The sequence below is a fragment of the Cydia pomonella genome, chromosome 11 (assembly GCF_033807575.1).
Source record: "Cydia pomonella isolate Wapato2018A chromosome 11, ilCydPomo1, whole genome shotgun sequence".
Taxonomy (NCBI): Eukaryota; Metazoa; Arthropoda; class Insecta; order Lepidoptera; family Tortricidae; genus Cydia; species Cydia pomonella.
Window position 1 is genome coordinate 12,662,444 of NC_084713.1, and position 18,280 is coordinate 12,680,723.

Here is an 18,280-nt window from a genome sequence, read left to right on the forward strand (position 1 = left end):
TAGGGAGTGAAGTAACAACCAGGTAGAGAAAATCAAGGAGAATTTAATTACATGAATAAAATGACCAAGACTAAGAAAGTGATAAATAATGCTCTTTAAGACGTTTTTTAAAAATGGTTAAGGATTGAGCTCGTTTTATATCAATGGGCAAAGCATTCCACATTCTTACAGACTGGAAAGTGAAGGATTTGATGTAGAACTTACTAGATGACCGAGGGGGAGCAAGAAGAAGATTTTGAGAACACCTAACAGACGAAAGAAAACTAAACCGCTTTTTAAGGTAACCAGGAGTATTAGGAATAAATAAGGTACTGTAGAGAAGAGAAAGGATATGCGTATTACGTCGAAAACGTATCGGTAACCACTTGAGCTGTGACCGAAAGCTGGAGACATGGTCAAATTTCCGTAGCCCAAAAATGAAACGAATGCACACATTTTGAAGACGTTCAAGCTTGTTTAATTGCTCTTCTGTAAGATCGAGATAAGATATGTCAGCATAGTCTAGAATAGGCAGAAGAAGTGATTGCGCCAGCGCAATTTTAGTGGCAAGCGGTAAAAAGTTGCGGAGACGCCTAAGCGATCCCACGGCAGCAAAAATTTTTCGTCCAACCTCATTAAGTTGCGGACCCCAAGAAAGAGTACGATCCAAAATCACTCCCAGATTCTTAACTTGGGACGAGTACGGGATCTGGACCCCATCGAATAAGATAGGAGGCAGACTCTCAAAATTCACCTTTGCTATATTCATAGGGCTACCAATAATAATGACTTGAGTCTTCGCAGGATTAACTTTAATTCCATAACAGGAGCTCCAGTGCAGAATGCGTTCTAAATCAGAGTTGGTGGATTGAATCAGAGAAGATAAGTTAGCAATCGGGCACTGTGAGTAAATTTGGAGATCGTCGGCATACAAATGATAAGAGGAAAGGAGGTCACGAGAAATAGAATTAATAAAGATAGAGAAAAGGAGGGGAGACAACACGCCACCTTGCGGGACGCCAGCCAGTGTGTTGCACCACGATGAACGAGTGTCCTCAATTTTAATCCGTTGCCGACGACCTTCCAAGTAACTACGAAACCACCTAATTGCAGAAGGAAAGGAAATTGGTTATCTTCCCATAGAAAAAAATAAATTTCGCATCTTCTTCTGCTGAAAAAGTTGTTTGACAGACTATATTTGAGAGCTTAAAGTCAGTCCAGACGGGGACAATTTTTCGCCAATCTGATTAGATTGTGTGATCAAATCAGGAGATGCGGACGCAAGAGTACCAGTTTTTGCTGTAAGAGTACCAATTCAAAAAATCCCCAACTGCGAATTCTAGTATTTAGTATTCGCGTCATAAATTGGTAGTCTTGCAGCCGCACTATTCCGCCCCTCCAATTTATTGGTAATATCGGTCAAAATCGGCGAGTCTAATTGACCTTTGTGTCCACACTAACTCACACATTTAATCAGATTGGCGAAAAATTGTTTCCTTCTAGATTGGTCTTACTTTTCTGATCAAATCGGTCGATTCGACATCCCGTCTAGACTGCTTTTAAACCGCAATTAATAAAACCTCGGTAAAACTTAACAGAATTGAATAAAAATCTTTATTGTATTAATCTATTAACAGGAAAATTTATAAAAGATGTATAACTTATTGTGCTTTTCGGGATTTTTTTCTTGTGAGCTTTGTTTTGTCATGGTTTTGGTCAACTCAACACTATGCCAATTGCCAACACTGAACTAATCAAAAAGTTTAAACGTCAAATACACGTCAAAATCGTCTATCTAATCATTTTCGCTAGCGATTATGGAGCGAAATGGTTTTGTGTTTCGTAATAAACACGTTATGTTTACAACTGGTATTAAAAGAGAAAACAAAATTAACGATAAAGACTTTTTAATTGAGACAGATGGCACAGTTTTATTAGTCGTTACGTATAAATGAAACAGTTGTTTTGATTCAAGCTTTAAAATGGATCCTGAGGATCAGAGTTCAGATTTCACGAGAGTTGTTGACTCTGTGATGAGTTTATTCAGTGAAGTGATGAGCCGAGATGCAGTCTGCGCAATCGTGGAGCACTGTGGTGGGGACTGTAAGTATTTATGGTTATTGATGTTTTCTAACAGACCTAGGTTTTATTAATTTCCCCCGCGTAATCTCGTATGACGCATGCGCAGTAAACACAAACAAAACGCGCAAAACATCAAAATAAAGACATGCAAAGTGTGTGGTGTGGTGTGGGTTTAGTTTTCTTAAGTTTTCTCGCTTTCTTGTACAATAAACAACATGTATGTATCTCTATATCATGGTTATTATTTGTGTAAATTAATTTGTACTAGGACAAAACAGTATTGTTATCAAGGACCTATAATCTATAATGGGGGGTGGGGGGTATATATGTCCTTGATACCTGGTGAATAAGTCCATTTACTTTGTGTCATTATACAATGTTATCAATTTTATAATAACTGCTATCAGTACTGTTAATATTATGTTCATAAATACCAGTAAACATATGGATAAAGACTAAACAAGCTGTTTGGTACAGGTAATATTTATTTTATTGTACACTGTAAACTATAAGTTATTATATAAATGTAACTTATTCTATGCTCAACTTCATTATTGATTTTTATTTCAAATTGAATTACTTTTGTAATGTGTTTATGATATCAGAGAGTTTCTACAAACTTTCTACTTACTAGTAGGTAACTTAAGATCTTACTATATATTATCAATATTATCATATTCCCAAAATCAAATATAGACATTTGTTAGCCATTGTTTAAGCTTGTTGCTTAGCTTAAAAAATGTTTTTTAAATTCTGATCTATTAATTTTTATTTTGTGTTTATCGCCAAGGGTAACTCAATGTATTATATCCTAATACAGCAAATGATCTAATTTGGGGCTTTTGACACAATAGAACTGTTTTAAAAAACAATTAAGAATTTTGCTTAAGTGGCATAGGACCGGGACCCAGACCCCAACGTAACTGGCAGGGATCTGGAAGCCGGTATTTAAATATTGAATGGCAGCACCTCGGATTGAACTGTAGGTTAAGTGGCACGGCCATTAAAAAAATATATACAATTCTCATAATATTTATTATTATTTATTTATTATTTTATTTGATACATTAGCAGCTCTTGGAGCTGATGCGTATATATTGCAGCACTTGTGTTTATTTAGCACTTTTTAAGGTTCTAAAATGTGTATCTGGTCTATTTTTGAAAGAGTTCACCGATGGTGTACTAACAACAGTTTCTAGTAGAGAGTTCCATCTATACTACATGATTTCGCAAGAAGTGTTTCCTAGAGTTGCTACCACATGGAGGTTTGATATTTTTTTTAGTTTTTTTTTTACCAATTTTGGTTCTACTTTCATAAATAGAAATAACAAATAACTATGATTAGGAAATAAAACAATAAAATTAATCAAGACTATAGATTTGTTTACACTATAAGCCTTTTAATTACTTCACACAATATAATATTTTTACACTTTAATGCTCATGGCTCAGCAGTCAGCGCTTAATGGCCGCTAATTCGACAGTAAATGCCATCCTTGCTTCACATCTTGCAAGAGTAAGCAAGCAAGGCATTGTTTTAACGGTTTTATTTTATTTGCGAAATATGACATTGCACAGGGTCTGGGAGCTGGTCTCTGCCGCTCAAGGGCTTGTTTAATCGGAATTGGCTTCTGGTTCCCCGCCATTTAGCTAAGGTTCCAGCTCCCAGGGTCGCCTTTTTAACGAGGTGCTGCCACCTGAAGGGTTAACCATCCCATTTTGAATTGCTGAGCTGGTAGGAAACCATGTTTGTGATGAACAAATAATATTTCTTCTGACACTTGGATGTTTCCTATTAATTTAAGTAACATTAAGAACTACTATCATGAAATCTATCTATTCTCTATAATCTTTTTGCCATTTTAGTGACTTCAGCATTTATACTAGTTGCATGCTCAGCTGCTACGCCTGCTACTTCGGAGCCCAGGGTCTGCTTTCTGACTTTTCCTCCTCCACTTTGTACAGTCCTTAGCATCATCTTCAATGCGAGACTAGACCCTCTAGGGATCTTTTTTTTCACACTATAATGTTGACTGTTGGGTAAAAATCTTCTTTTGTTTACTCAATATCTAATGCAATAGCTTAGAGGGGTAGGCTAGTCCAGCCAACCCAACTCCTCAAAGAATACTATCTGACCTTTGATTTTGAGTAGGACCTAAGTTATTGTTTAACACTGTTTGAACATGTGATTTATAAGTTAAAAATATATTTATTCTTTATACATTTTTCATAATCAAACAAAACATACTAGGATATGTCGCGAGGTCTTGTTTGCCTTGTATCAACAGATATACGTATGTTTAGGTTAAATATCACTAGTCAAATTTAACTAAATCGGTAAAATAAATAAAAAAGGAAAAATTGAGAAAAATGTTTTATGAAGCACCCTACTCGGCATAGGGAATCTGATAAAAAGAAGTTTGTTATGGTATGGTTCATGACCTGTTATGACACTGGTTCCCATTCTCAGTTGACCTTACCAAGTTGAAGGAGCAATTTTGTGAGTCTTTTATTGATGGCCGGGCATGGCTTATTTGATTTCGATTCTGTTACATACTTGAAACTTTAGGCAGATTATCTCCAAAAATATTATGTACTCTGTGTCTGTCTGTCTATGTACTCTTAGACGACCGGTTTGGCCTAGTGGGTAGTGACCCTGCCTACGAAGCTGATGGTCCCGGGTTCAAATCCTGGTAAGGGCATTTATTTGTGTGATGAGCATGGATATTTGTTCTTGAGCCATGGGTGTTTTCTATGTATTTAAGTATTTATAAATATTTATATATTATATATATCGTTGTCTAAGTACCCTCAACACAAGCCTTATTGATCTTACTGTGGGACTTAGTCAATCTGTGTAATAATGTCCTATAATATTTATTTATTTATTATGTACTCAATTAAACTCTTGCTATTCTTTTTGCACATTAATTTACTGAATCTGGGGTAGTGCCCCCGCCAAGACAAGCAAAGGGAAGCGCAAGGGCATTACCTACCTTTTCTCGAAGCGCTTCGTCGTTCTTTGAATCCTCATAACTCGAGTTTGGATTATACCAGATAAACAAAATTCTCGGGATATAATGTCAATAGCGCACTTATTCAATCGCATAGTTCTCATACTTTAGATATTATTCATACCTTAAAAACCCCAATTTCGTCACTGACTCACTCACTCACTCACTGATGATCATCAAAACCCTTAGTGTACTTCCTGAAGTCCTAGGAAGCTCAAATTTAGCATGTAGGATAGTATTAGTACAGAAACAACAAAAAATCATAAACTTGAAATATTTAGCCCCTAAAGGGGTGAAAAGGGGGTAGGTTTTTATATGGGGAATCAATAATCACTGAACCAATTTAGTTGAAATTTGCAATGTAAATAGATTGTGTTATGCGGAAGGATATAGAATAGTTTTCAACCCCAAAATCACCCAGTAAACGGCCAAGCCACATATTTTGACTAAGGTGTAGAGTTTGAAGTTAGGGCTTTTTTGACAGTGCGAGCCTTATGGTTTCGTCTTGGTAACATTTTACATTAAAGTGTTTTTGATGGGATCAATTTTGTTATGATAAACTATGACGTAACTTATACATACTAAGTGTAATCATGTGGATATTGATTTTAAGTACCTAATGCCAGCTTGCCAGCGAAGTGCTTGTACAGTATTATTGATGTACACTTAGTAATTATTGCAAACATCAGGTTGTAGTCAGCCTATTCCTTTATTTTTTAAGCAAAACCTTTTACAATCTTGTTTTATTAATATATTTTGGCTTCCAGTGACTGAAGCGATTGATATCATTGTCAACATGTCAGAGGATTCTTCTGTCAACGAATTATCATATAATGTACCAACACCCAATCAAATTGGTGTTTCTTCACACAATGTGGCGGTAAGTCCACTTGTCTCACCAAACCCACAGAATACTGGAACCGTGGAACTCATAATTAATGACACACAAAGTCTATCTGTATCAAGAAACCCACGAACTGCCAATACGCTGGTATTACAACCTGGATTATCATATTCTGGGGCGTCACAAACCAAAGGAGCTTACCCTAAACAGCTTCCTAAGCAAAGACCGATCAACTCACAAATAAGTATATGGACGCCACAAACAAAACAAATCGTTGAATACCACAATAAAGGGATTAGAACTTTGATTTTAATGAGAGGTCTACCTGGGAGTGGCAAGTCTTTCTTAGCACGGCAACTAGTTGAAACTATGTGTCCAGGCATGAATTATAAATCATTCTTATTTAGCACCGACGACTTTTTCATGCACAGGGGACGATATGAATTTCAGAGGAACATGCTCAGCGAGGCTCACCAATGGAATCAAAATAGGGTTCAAGAAGCATTTGGTCGCGGCGTAAGCCCCATTTTCGTTGATAATACTAACGTGGAGATACGGCACATGGAGCCATATGTTAGGGCAGGAGTCCGGGGAGGTTATATAATAGAGGTTTTGGAACCTAATACTCCGTGGGCTAAAAAAGTTGGCCATCTGGCTCGGAAAAATTCCCACGATGTCAACATTTCGACTTTAAAACGACTATTGGATACCTTCCAACTTTGCCCGAGTGGTGCTTTTTTAATACAAATGTTTGGGTTATCATATCCTGCAGATAAAATCCCTCCAGTAATGAGAAATATTCCACCTGTTTTGAAACAAGATCCACAAGATGCTCCATCTCCACATCAAACACGTCAAAGCCAGGTAAAGTACAAGATGAATTTATTTTATCGAGTGTTTTGTTATGTGAGTAGTATTTTGCAAGCGCAATATGCAAACTATATTTTTTGTAATTTTAAAGGTTGATTCGGCGAAGAGTCAGTCTGGCAAGGCATTTGAAGTCATGCAAAATCTTCCTTATGTTTTGAAGACTGACGCGATTCAGCAGGAACTTCTTACTACAAGCCACAGCCAAGCAGACTGTGCTTCAAATCATGCATACGTGAGTCCAACGTCAAATGAGACACATGCCGCTCCAACTCAGGCAAACTACTTATCATCTGCGCAACAATGTTCACATATAGAACGTATTATAGAAACGCGGATAGAAAACGAACATGAAACATCTGGTGATATTTCCTCTACAACCACTAATGATGCTGAAACAGCTCACGATGACAATGACCCAATCACTAAAGTTGAGTTTGTAAAACTAGAAGACGTGCGAAAACAGTTAGAGCAACTTGAAAAACTAGAAGATGAATGGGAAAATGGAGATGCATGGAATGATGATTCAAAATCAACAGTAAAATCTCTTTCTGAAAATGCTTCAGTGTTTGTTCCCAAACCACCTAGAAATTCTGAACATAATTCTACAGGACTAGATAGATTTTTACCATCTAGTTCCCATTATAATGATTGGTCAAAGATTTCAATGTTCATGCCATCATGGACTGAATGTCAAACTACTAGTTTACTGGACACACCAAATGTTGAAGTAGTTATGGAAACAAGTGGCACTAGTGTAGAATTTGGAGACACTGACGTTAATAATACAAATCTTAAAGTTCTTATTGCTACACCAAGAGATATTAACTTTTACTACACGGGATTAAATGAAGAAAAGATTCCTAATAAACGAATGTTGGACAAAAGCAGTATGACCAATGATCACGATCACATCGCGATGGAAACTGTTAGGTGCAAAAATGAAGAGAAACACTTTATCGCCTTTCGAAAACTGTTCAAGAATATATCCAAAGTGGAATTGAGAGACGTATTTGACAAATGTGTAGGCGATGTAAACTGGGCTGTTGACATTGTTTTAGACGGCATGGCTAATAATCAATTGCACACTAGTGCTGGAGATATTTCGGATACAGAAGATATCGACGACGAACAGTGTGACTGTCTAGCAGCATATAACATAATACCAAACGTTAATACGCAGCAGAAATCAACTATAGCTAATCCAGATCTAAGCCCAACTGGACTCGCACCAGGAATATCAGGACCTAGTACACCGAAATTAAAAAAAGAGAAGAATCTTTCGGAATCCTCTATACTGTTAAAACGTCAAATAGAGCAAAACGTTGTTATATCTGACAGTCATTACTCTGACCATTGCCTCAAAATAAGGAAAATGCGCCGCGGTGAAGTGGACGATGTTCAAGGAGGTGCACTTCAACAAGAAACAGAAGATAGAGAAAGAGCCAGTCCTATAGCTTCCACATCAACTGCTGCCGAACCGGTAGCGGAGTCTTATTTGAGTACTGATGATGATGATTCTCAAACCGCTTGCAGTGATGACGGCGAAAGAGTTGTCAACGTTGATTTGGGAACAGTCTTTATTTCAGAGCTTGACCACATGTTTGGCCGGAACGATATGCAATACCCAGATAACATACTGACAAGGGTGAACATGCCAGTTTCCTTGCTTAATGAAATTAACGCTCTTTGGATAGAGTCGTTTATGTATCAATTAGATGAGCAGTCGCGCCAGTCGGAAATAATGCTACGTCAAGATGAAGAATTTGCGAGGTGAGATATATGACCAGCTTATGAATTTCTAAAATACTTGCCCATTTGGAATACTTCTGAAGTGTTATATTTTGGGTAAGTGTGCTCACACGTCTTCTACCCAATTAATCATTTAGATATTATGTAATCTGAAAAGATTTTCCTCATATTCCAGGCAGTTGGCTTTAAAAGAAGAACAATTGGCCAAAGCGGGGCAAGAACCCGCCGTTCCAGACTTAAAAGACATTATGGACATGGAACTAGCGCTGTCCATTTATAAGAAGGAGATAACGGCAGAATGGCGCAATAATGTGCCTAATGATTTAGCCGCTAGAATGACGAGAGAGAAATTGTACAATTTGTTCCCTGACGTGAATCCTGAAATTCTCTCTGAACTTCTCATGGCTCATGACAATAATTTCCAGGCTACTGTTGAGGTTAGAAGAATATAATATAATTAATGTAATTTTATTACCACTCGATTTATAGAATTGGTGTTAGGGAAATAATAATAGTAATTCAACCTATATACGTCCCACTGCTGGGCACAGGCCTCATCTTATATGCGACAGGGCTCGGGCTATAGTCCCCATGCAAGCCCAATGCGGATTAGGGACTTCACATACGCCATTTGAATTTCTTCGCAGATGTATGCAGGTTTCGTCACGATGTTTTCCTTCACCGAAAAGCCAGTGGTAAATATCAAACGATATTTCGTACATAAGTTCCGAAAAACTCATTGGTACGAGCCAGGATTTGAACCCGCTACCTCCGGATCGAAAGTCGGACGTCATATTCACTCGGCCACCACCGCTACAATATTTGTAGATATTTAGAACTGGCTCGTTAAAAACATTATGTATATCGCTTTTTAATTCAGTAATAATCGTTATATTGGACGCGTATTAAATTATGACGAAATATATACACTTTTTTCTTTACAATTTCCAGGTATTACTATCATCAACAGGCAATGGCAAAATACTGGAAGAAGAAAATGGTGTAGCAAAATTTATAACTACAAAAGAACTGGAACGCCATGAAAAGTTGATCGAAGAACAAAAAAAGGTTAGCAAATTTATTTACAGTACATATGGGGCTACTTAATAGCACTAGTGCGAGAAGTAGCATATTACGTTACTGTGTCGAACATTTAAAGGGCCATATGTACTGTAAAACGTTGTACGATACATGTGCGAATAGGTAATTCGCAACTCGTGTCGATTTAAAACACTCCCTTCGGTCGTGTTTTAATTTATCGCCACTCGTTTCGAATTTCCTATTTTTCGCACTTGTATCGTAATGTACTATTATATTACACTCGGCACATAACGCGGGCAGCAATACTTAGTACCTACCTAAGTATATATTACTATCTTGCGACTTCGTCATCGTTGAATTATACTTCTACATTAAATTCACCCCTCTTTTTACCTTCTTAAGGGATGATTTCCATGATAAAAACTGGACGTAGCTTAGCGAAAATGGTCTATCCTCTAAATTTGTCTTAATTCAATTTCTATCTCTAGTCTAACCTTATTGAAATAAATAAATGACTTTTCATTTTGATAGAAAGTTCAAATTTAATGACAGATATTTGTGGATTGGATCCTTTTGCCTAAATTACGTCACTCCACGCCAGGGACCGGAACCGGTTACCTTAACCGGGGCTTTTCATAGGGTTATTTTAGAAGTGGTTATAAAAACCCCAACCATATCGGTAACCTTCTGATAAGGTTAATTTTTGATTCGGTAACCGTATCAGATCGAGTTTACTTGTGTTACCGGTAACCGAAATAAAAACCCAGTCTATTCAGTTAACCCATAATAGGATTTTGGACTAGTTCAAACTATTGTAATCTTTACGCACGCTTAAATTCAACTTATTATTGAATAACAGTAGTCGGCATGGGCTGTCTCTAATGCCTCGACCTCGAGTTTTTTTGCTGGTAACGTCGTTTCAATTCAAACAATATTGCACTTAGAGTCCTTAGGCTAAAATTGAAAATATTACTGAGCGATTATACGAATCGATAGGCTTAAGCGTAAAGAGGGGTTTTCAGGTCCTTGCTCCACGCACATACGCACGCTTATTTGCCACTGTCATGGCATTAAAAAAACCTACTACTTTTCCCGGGTTTCAAACTATTTCCATCATTGACTTATAATTAGAGTGGCAGTGTCAGGTTATGGGCCATTCTGTCCCTACAAGGCCTTTCACCAAATAACAGAATTACCTGAGGGATGTTATCTGTTGGAGACAAGCGAGGCGAGGACCAATATAAGGCGATATATATATAAGTTTAATGAAGGCGAAAAAATATCCACTAAAATGATTTATAATTTGTTATGTTCAGTTTTGAAAGAAAATGCTACTTTAAAACTAGAAATTAGAGTAACAAAACTATATCCATAAAAGCAAATGTCTAAAGTAAAGAAATACATAATTTAGTATCTCATGATTTTAAACAATGTAGACGAGACTAACATTAAATTCGACTAAGAGCCCATCAACGTGCTCACTAGCGCCACTGGAAAATAATAGTGATTGTTTAAATTTAACCATAGATATTTAATCTAATGGGGGCCTCTACGTACTATATTTTGTATTTAAGTACCTTTTGAACACATAGAACTAGTTTCTATTTTGCTGGATTCGTCAATCTATGAACTCAAAACAAAAACGGCCGTTTTAACTTTGGACGCCTAGATTGACGAATCCAGCAACGTAAAAACTATTATGATGTATTCAAAAGGTACTTAAATACAAAATACAGTACGTAGCGGCCCCCTTTTTTAAATATCTGTCGTTAAATTGAAATAATCACAATTATTTAGCACGTTGATGGGCTCTTAATGTAGAAGAGATATTATATGTTTACTTCTAGTGTTTGTCCAATGCCTATTGGTATAAGCAAACAAGGCAATATTTTCATGCTTGTTTAATGAATTCCAGGCTCTGTCAGAAGTGGAGTGGCCCTTGCTACCCAAAGATGACAAGGTCGATATGAACACGGTGCAGGAGTACCGAGCCAAAGCCAACGAACACTTGGAGCAGCGGAATCTGTAAGTCAATCTAAATGAATATAAAATAACTATAGCGTTCAAAAACCAGGAAGGAAATTTGCGTGAAAATGAGCGCTCATCAATGTACTATAGTCCGTGTCATTCACGATGACGCGCAGATTTGTCAAATCTAACCGTTAATAACATGTCAATACGAGTAAAGGCCCGCGTCATCGTGAATGACACGATCTATAGAATAACTATAGAAGCTTGACTAGAGTTCAAAAATGATCCCCATGAAAATCATCATGAAATGATGATGATGAATGATGATGAGATGATGATGAAATGATCTGAATGATGATGATGCATTTTACCGCGAGCGACTCCACTCTACAGCGCGCAGTTTGACCTTGCCCTTACGCTCAGGGTTAAATCCAAACTCAAATCACTATTTGATTTACAAATATATCTGGCATAGTAAACGTAAAGTTGATACCTATACCTACCTAACTACGCTAGGTACGTTTATAATTAGTTTATAGTTCGGTGTGTATATGTAGACATATCATAGGCGGCCTTTGTGACCAAAACAGAACCTTTTGTACTTTCATTAACATGTGATTTGTGAGGTCAAACCCGATAAGTCTTTTACTATATAGGTTTTAACAAAGTAAAACAAAGTTTAACAAAGTAAAACAAAGTTTAACAAAGTAAGTATATAATTTGTAGCGATTGGTCATAAAACTATCTTAGCGAATACAAAAGGACAAAACAGGTGTGAAGTACTTTGCCGCACGTCATCCAGATAGTAGGAATAGCTAGTTAAGATACTTCGTCCATTGTTTTAATTCTGTCCTTCGAGGCTGAATTTACCAATAATAATCTTTGCTAATATTATATATGCGAAATAATAAATATAATGCGAAAGTATATAATCTGTGGTTGAGGGACCGACTAAAGAAGTCTTAGTTACTAAATGATAATCCATTGTTAAGGTACCGACTGCGAGCCGAAAGCTACCTGGCGCGCAACATGCCGCAGATCGCCACATACTACTCCGATGTGGCGGTGTTGCATAAGAAGAAGTTCGACCACGCTAACAGTTTAGCGGCTGCTTCCCTGATGCAGGTATGTTACAGTAAGGACGCTAAGCATGAAGAATTTTGTACGTTGACGCGCCTGTTCCTATCTCTATCGCACGCGCATAATTATATATTGCTGTTGCTATCCCGCTAATGATGCCGACGGTCAATGCCATTGTACGAGCGGGACAGCTATGTAATTATGATTTTTTCTTTCCGTAGTTTGAATGTTTTCATTAGATCAGCTCTGTTCTTTCTTGTCTACCTGTGTTTATTCTTTCCTTTCTATCCAAATTGTACTTATACACGATTTTAATTTATTACGATTACTTACTTAACGTCCGGTCTGGCCTAGTGGGTAGTGACTCTGCCTATGAAGATGATGGTCCCGGGTTCAAATCCTGGGAAGGGCATTTATTTGTGTGATGAGCATGGATATTTGTTCCTGAGTCATGGGTGTTTTCTATGTACCTATTTAAGTATTTATAAATATTTATATATATGTATATATCGTTGTCTAAGTACCCTCAACATAAGCCTTATTGAGCTTACTGTGGGAAGGTGGGTGGGTGTGAAGCTGAGTAGGCCAAATGTATTCAAGCGACGTGTAAGCATACTGGCGAATCAAGAATTTGTTTCTACTTATTTAAAATTTTCTTTAAACTTTGGCAATGGCCAAACAATCTTCAAAGTCCACTACTTTAAAGATTTTTTTAAATTATAGGTATGTTGGAAAATTATTCAAGGATACAAATTTGGGAACAAATCATATTATTTTTATATCAAATATTTTGATTTTTATTTTTAAGTTGTGTAGGTATTGTCGGCGGCCGATCGTAAGATTATGCAGGTCGTAATGTTCCTGTGTAATGTTTTGACGGTAGTCCCATTAAACCAATATTTAAATAGGATAGGTTCGTTAGCTTGCTTCAGATACTCGAAGGGTAAACTGTCCCGAAATAAGCGCGGCTTCGTAGACTCAGGAAACTAGTCAAAGATTTTCACGTCTCACGCCTCGGAATTTCACGATCTGCCTGATCTCACGATTGGCCGCCAACATATAGATGGCAGCAACATCTCTCTAGCTATGTTGTAATCCCTTAAGGGATTCGTATAGGAGGTGCAAGCACGTACTGCTCGTCCTTGGAGTTGGTCAAAGACGCTTAGTCTTTCTAAGCTGGCATATAGTCGAGAAATTATATTATAATATATGAATGCACAGGCAGCTTATAACTGATACGTGCACATCAATGTCCTCCACTTGTGTTTTGTCCATTATTAAGATGATTGTCCAGTCTGTTTTTAAAAGAGTTCACTGAGGGTCATTCGGTCAAACTGTTCCACACTTTAACTACCCTGCTAGACAGGAAGTGTTGTCTAGGGTTGCTACTACTCTGCGTTCGTGTCAACTTCAAAGAATTGGGACAGGTTCCGCCATGGCGAGGTGGCCTAGGGGTTCATGACGTCAGTCGCTATAGCCACAGTCGCCGGTTCGAATCCGGCCTTCACCACTGGAGGTCTTGGTCACTTTTGCTTTATTAAACGACATCTATTTCAGTTTATAACCATTCCCGTAATTAAAACGTCGACAAAACCAAAATATCTATGAAGCGGTTGGTTCGACTACATCGTCGTTGAAAAGTCTACAAAACACTATCGAAAATGTACCAATATAAAGTAGTATTTTATTATTTTTCAGGTTCACGCAGCAAAAAACATCGACAAATCCACAATCGACCTTCACTTCATGCGCGTACTCGAAGCCAAAGAAACGCTTGACTTGTTCCTAGACTCCCACATTCGCAAGTTGCGAGAGTCGCAGACGAAGGGGCCGAGATTCCACACTTTGTTCTTTATAACGGGCAGGGGCTTGCACAGTCCCGGCGGGCCGGTGATCAAGCCGGCCACCAAACGGAGGCTTCGGGAGAGGGGCATAGCGTGAGTTCAAATTCTCTTATTTTGATTGTATTGTCCCGGTTGAATGCCGGTAAGGACATTTATTTGTGTGCTCATCACAGTTATGGATGCTCGTAGTTGTGGATGTTTTATATGTATCTTCTTCTTCCTAGCGTTGTCCCGGTATATTGCCACGGCTCATGGGAGCCTGGGGTACGCTTGACAACTAATCCCAAGATTTGGCGTAGGCACTAGTTTTTACCTTCCAACCCAGACGGTAAAACTAAGCCTTGTTGGGATTAGTCCGGTTTCCTCACGATGTTTTCCTTCACCGAAAAACGATTGGTACATATCAAATGATATTTCGTACACACATATATCTCTCTGAGAGACAGAATTCGGAATGACATTCGCCGACGCAAGAAAGTTTCCAACATCGCCAAAAGAATTGCACACCTGGAGTGGGAATGGGCCGGTCATATCTCCATAGATATCTCCATAGATTATGGCCCATGCCAGACAGGCTATTTAAGTCGTGTCGCTGCTTCCATACCCTGCTTATTCACCAGATTTGGCTTCGTCGGAATATCACCTCTTCCCAGAACTCAAAACTTTTCTCTCAGGGCGAAAATTTAAGTCTAGTGAGGAGGTAAAGTACAAGAGGTCAATGTGTATTTCGAGGCCCTTGAAGAGACGCACTTCCGTGAAGGCATAGAGAAGTTGCAGATTCGTTGGGTGAGTGCGTAGAACTTCAGGGGGATTACGTAGCGTAGATAAATAAAATAAATACATTTGCAATATTATTATTTCTTCATATCAAAAAAGTTACGTCTCAAACAACCCTCGTATGTTCAGCAGTGGACGCGAATATACTGAGAAGAAAAAGATATATATCGTTTAGTACCCACAACACAAGTCTTACTTGTGTAACAGTTTTGAATGATTCACGGTTGGTTTCACTACACTTAAATCGACCGATCGAACAATATAAAAGGTAATCACGGTTTATATCTCGGTCGATTTAAGTGTAGTCTTATTTGTGTAAGATTGTCCTATAACATTTATTTATTTAATTATAGTGCTTAACGCAGTACGGTTCCGGCTCTCTGTATACATTATGAGTATTGTGACAATGTTAAGGTCAATGTGGGGCAAACCGGCATATGAAATATATTGCAGGTAAGACTGCTATAGGGCAAGAACTTTCATATTTGTATACGTACGTCGGACACAGTCGGAAAGGCAGAGTTTACGTACAGACGCGATCGCTTGGACAGGTGTCCACGGAAGACCAGCGTCAAGATACCTGAAAGGTAACTTGAGATCAAGCTGAGGGGAGACCTTTTCAGTGACGTTTATACTTTTTACTAATAAATGTGTTTCAATAGATTTAAGCAATATTGTAAGCGTCCTGAATAAATTTAATTTCTTTCTTCTTCTTTCTTTCTTTCTTCTGCTGTACCGACTTCTGTAAGTGGAGTATTTGTACAAAAGCAGGACTTACAAGCATGGAAAGAGCTTGTAGATGATCTTCCCTTATATACCTTAGTCTTAACGCATGCATAGGACATACAAAAACCTCCTCCGCCTCCCACAGATGGCACGAGTGTCTCTTTTATCTATTACAAAAAGTACAATTTGTTTGGCTACTCGATTCAAAATCGCGTTATCCCATTATCTTATGTCGGTTGCAACAAATACATTCCATGTTAACTTATATCTTTCTCCAGACCTGTCGTTGATTATTTCGTTGATCTTTTTCAATCCGCGGCGCACTTGGCGCACAAGTTTAAAACGTATTCTCGGCGCTCTAACCCTAGCTAGGCTATTCGGAATAGATAGGTAACATGGTGAGAAGGATTGCCTCACAGCGTCTTTACTGTCTACGGCACACCAGGGCGCCGCGGCGCCCAGTTTGGGAACCCCTGGACTAGACATACAAGTAGGTAGTGGTTAAAGTTAAAGGCATTTTCTTGGTACATATTATGCCATGGAAACTTTTTTTCATGACACCCACATTCGGAAGTTGCAGACTATAGCCATATGAATTTCAAACGGCCACCAAACGGAAGCTTCGCGACAGGATTATTGCAATTTAGAACCCAATAGGAAATTAGTTAAACCGAGCATAATCGCAACTGCCGTTATTACGATGTGCTCCAAATTGATTGATGACACTGATTTATTTTCATAATTTTGTATTCCAGATATTCTGAACGCAACCCAGGCCTGCTGACGTCACGCGTGTGCGCCGAAGACAGGCTGACGCACGAGTTCCAATAGTACTGGGTGTCTCCGTGCCGGGCCCGCGGCTGCCTGCACCGCGCCGCGCCGCTGCCGCCCTTCCTGTACGTCTACAGCCGCGTCGTCGGCCAGCCGTGCCCCTTCGACAGCGGGTACGTGCATATATCCGTCCTGCTACCGGGCTTCATGCTAAATCACAATCAGACTGTGTTCAGTTTTTGTGATGATCCCCCGGTTTTAGTGTGCACTACTATTATGCCGATACCGGGCAGTTGGCTCGCTTTATCTTATACTTGGATAGTGGAACGTAATGGGGACCCGTTTATTGTTAGTTCTGGACCGTAACAGATAGCCCTTACGCTGTGAATACCTACACTTCATGATCAGAAGACGATTCAACTTGGGGCCCATTTCTTGAACGATATTAAATTAATATTATCGTATATCGTATGGGTTAACGACACACTAATAATATTGCACCAATACCATTCGAGAAATGGGCCCCAAGTAGAAACAATAGTCTGAGGTGTTTAGATTGTAAATTCGATGCCTGAAAGGTTTAATAATAAAATGGCTCGAGGGTTCACATTTCTTGAACTAACACAAAGTTTCAATTTATTCTAGTTTACAACACAATGTCGCATGCAAAGATGCCGTTAGTTTTTATCAAAATCAAATTAATAAAAGACTAAAATTAATAAAAAAATAGCTGTGACATGTCGACGACGATGTATTTTTGTGTTGGATTGTCAAGTGCCAACGGTTTATTCGTGTTGACAATGCCAAGAAACCTTGTTCGACCTGACATGTACTAGTTGTCTGTGCTACCACTAAATAACATTTCGGCTGTTTTAATACAACTGTTATCTTGTAGGGTATAAGATTTTGAATGTTGAGTAGTGATGTGACCCCCATCCTTAAGTGTTATCGTAATTAAATGTTGCACATACTACTACTACTACTACTACTAATGGTATCAGCGTCTATTTCAGACGATCTATGGTGCAATGTTCGAAACACATCTTTTGTTGCACATAAAATACCTGAAATGTGCTAAAACCTTCATTAAACAATTTATTTTTTGTACCTTTATATGTGACCGCCATAAGGACGAGTTTTGTTTGTGTGTAAGCGACAAAGCGGGACGTATCGGCCGGTCATATATTTTAAATATATTTTAAATAAATATATATTATAAAGTACGTAAGTAGCAATTTAATGCTTAAATACTTCATAAAAGAAATGTTCCACCTTTTTGTCACTTTTTGCTGAGAATAGTCAGCCTACTTTTGGTTTGACACTGTTCATTTTTAAACAAAACTGTGGAACATTTTTAAACCAAAAATTGGCTTCTTAGCTTTCGTAAGCGACAGTTGGGTGGAATGCTCTAAACCCGTATTGATATGTTTGCCAATTCGCTTTAAATTGTCAATAACGTGACTAAATTTAAGACTGAGATTAGGTACAATGACTTTAACACAAATCTATTTTGATACTTATATCTTCGTCCA

The 18,280-nt window shown here is 38.2% G+C and overlaps 1 protein-coding gene across 2 annotated transcripts; it reads left to right on the forward strand.

The window, feature by feature from the left end:
* Positions 1 to 1,333: 1,333 nt before the first annotated feature.
* On the forward strand, positions 1,334 to 17,971 carry LOC133522860 (uncharacterized). 2 transcript variants are annotated; one of them, XM_061858321.1, is made up of 9 exons: positions 1,334 to 2,082; positions 5,843 to 6,783; positions 6,881 to 8,559; positions 8,714 to 8,975; positions 9,490 to 9,606; positions 11,495 to 11,604; positions 12,543 to 12,675; positions 14,329 to 14,567; positions 16,733 to 17,971. In XM_061858321.1, the coding sequence occupies exons 1-9, from the start codon at positions 1,962 to 1,964 to the stop codon at positions 16,806 to 16,808; spliced, it is 3,678 nt and encodes a 1,225-aa protein (XP_061714305.1). In that variant the 5' UTR covers positions 1,334 to 1,961; the 3' UTR covers positions 16,809 to 17,971. The 2 variants fall into 2 exon arrangements, with proteins under 2 accessions (XP_061714305.1, XP_061714306.1); XM_061858322.1 differs by lacking the exon at positions 1,334 to 2,082 and adding an exon at positions 2,144 to 2,538.
* The last annotated feature ends 309 nt before the right edge of the window (positions 17,972 to 18,280 follow it).

Bases quoted from the DNA above. Each gene is read 5' to 3' on its own strand.
- LOC133522860 (XM_061858321.1), top strand. From the start codon at position 1,962: ATGGATCCTGAGGATCAGAGTTCAGATTTCACGAGAGTTGTTGACTCT. The intron at 2,083-5,842 runs GTAAGTATTTAT...TTTGGCTTCCAG, and splicing joins GGAGCACTGTGGTGGGGACT to TGACTGAAGCGATTGATATC. The intron at 9,607-11,494 runs GTTAGCAAATTT...AATGAATTCCAG, and splicing joins TGATCGAAGAACAAAAAAAG to GCTCTGTCAGAAGTGGAGTG.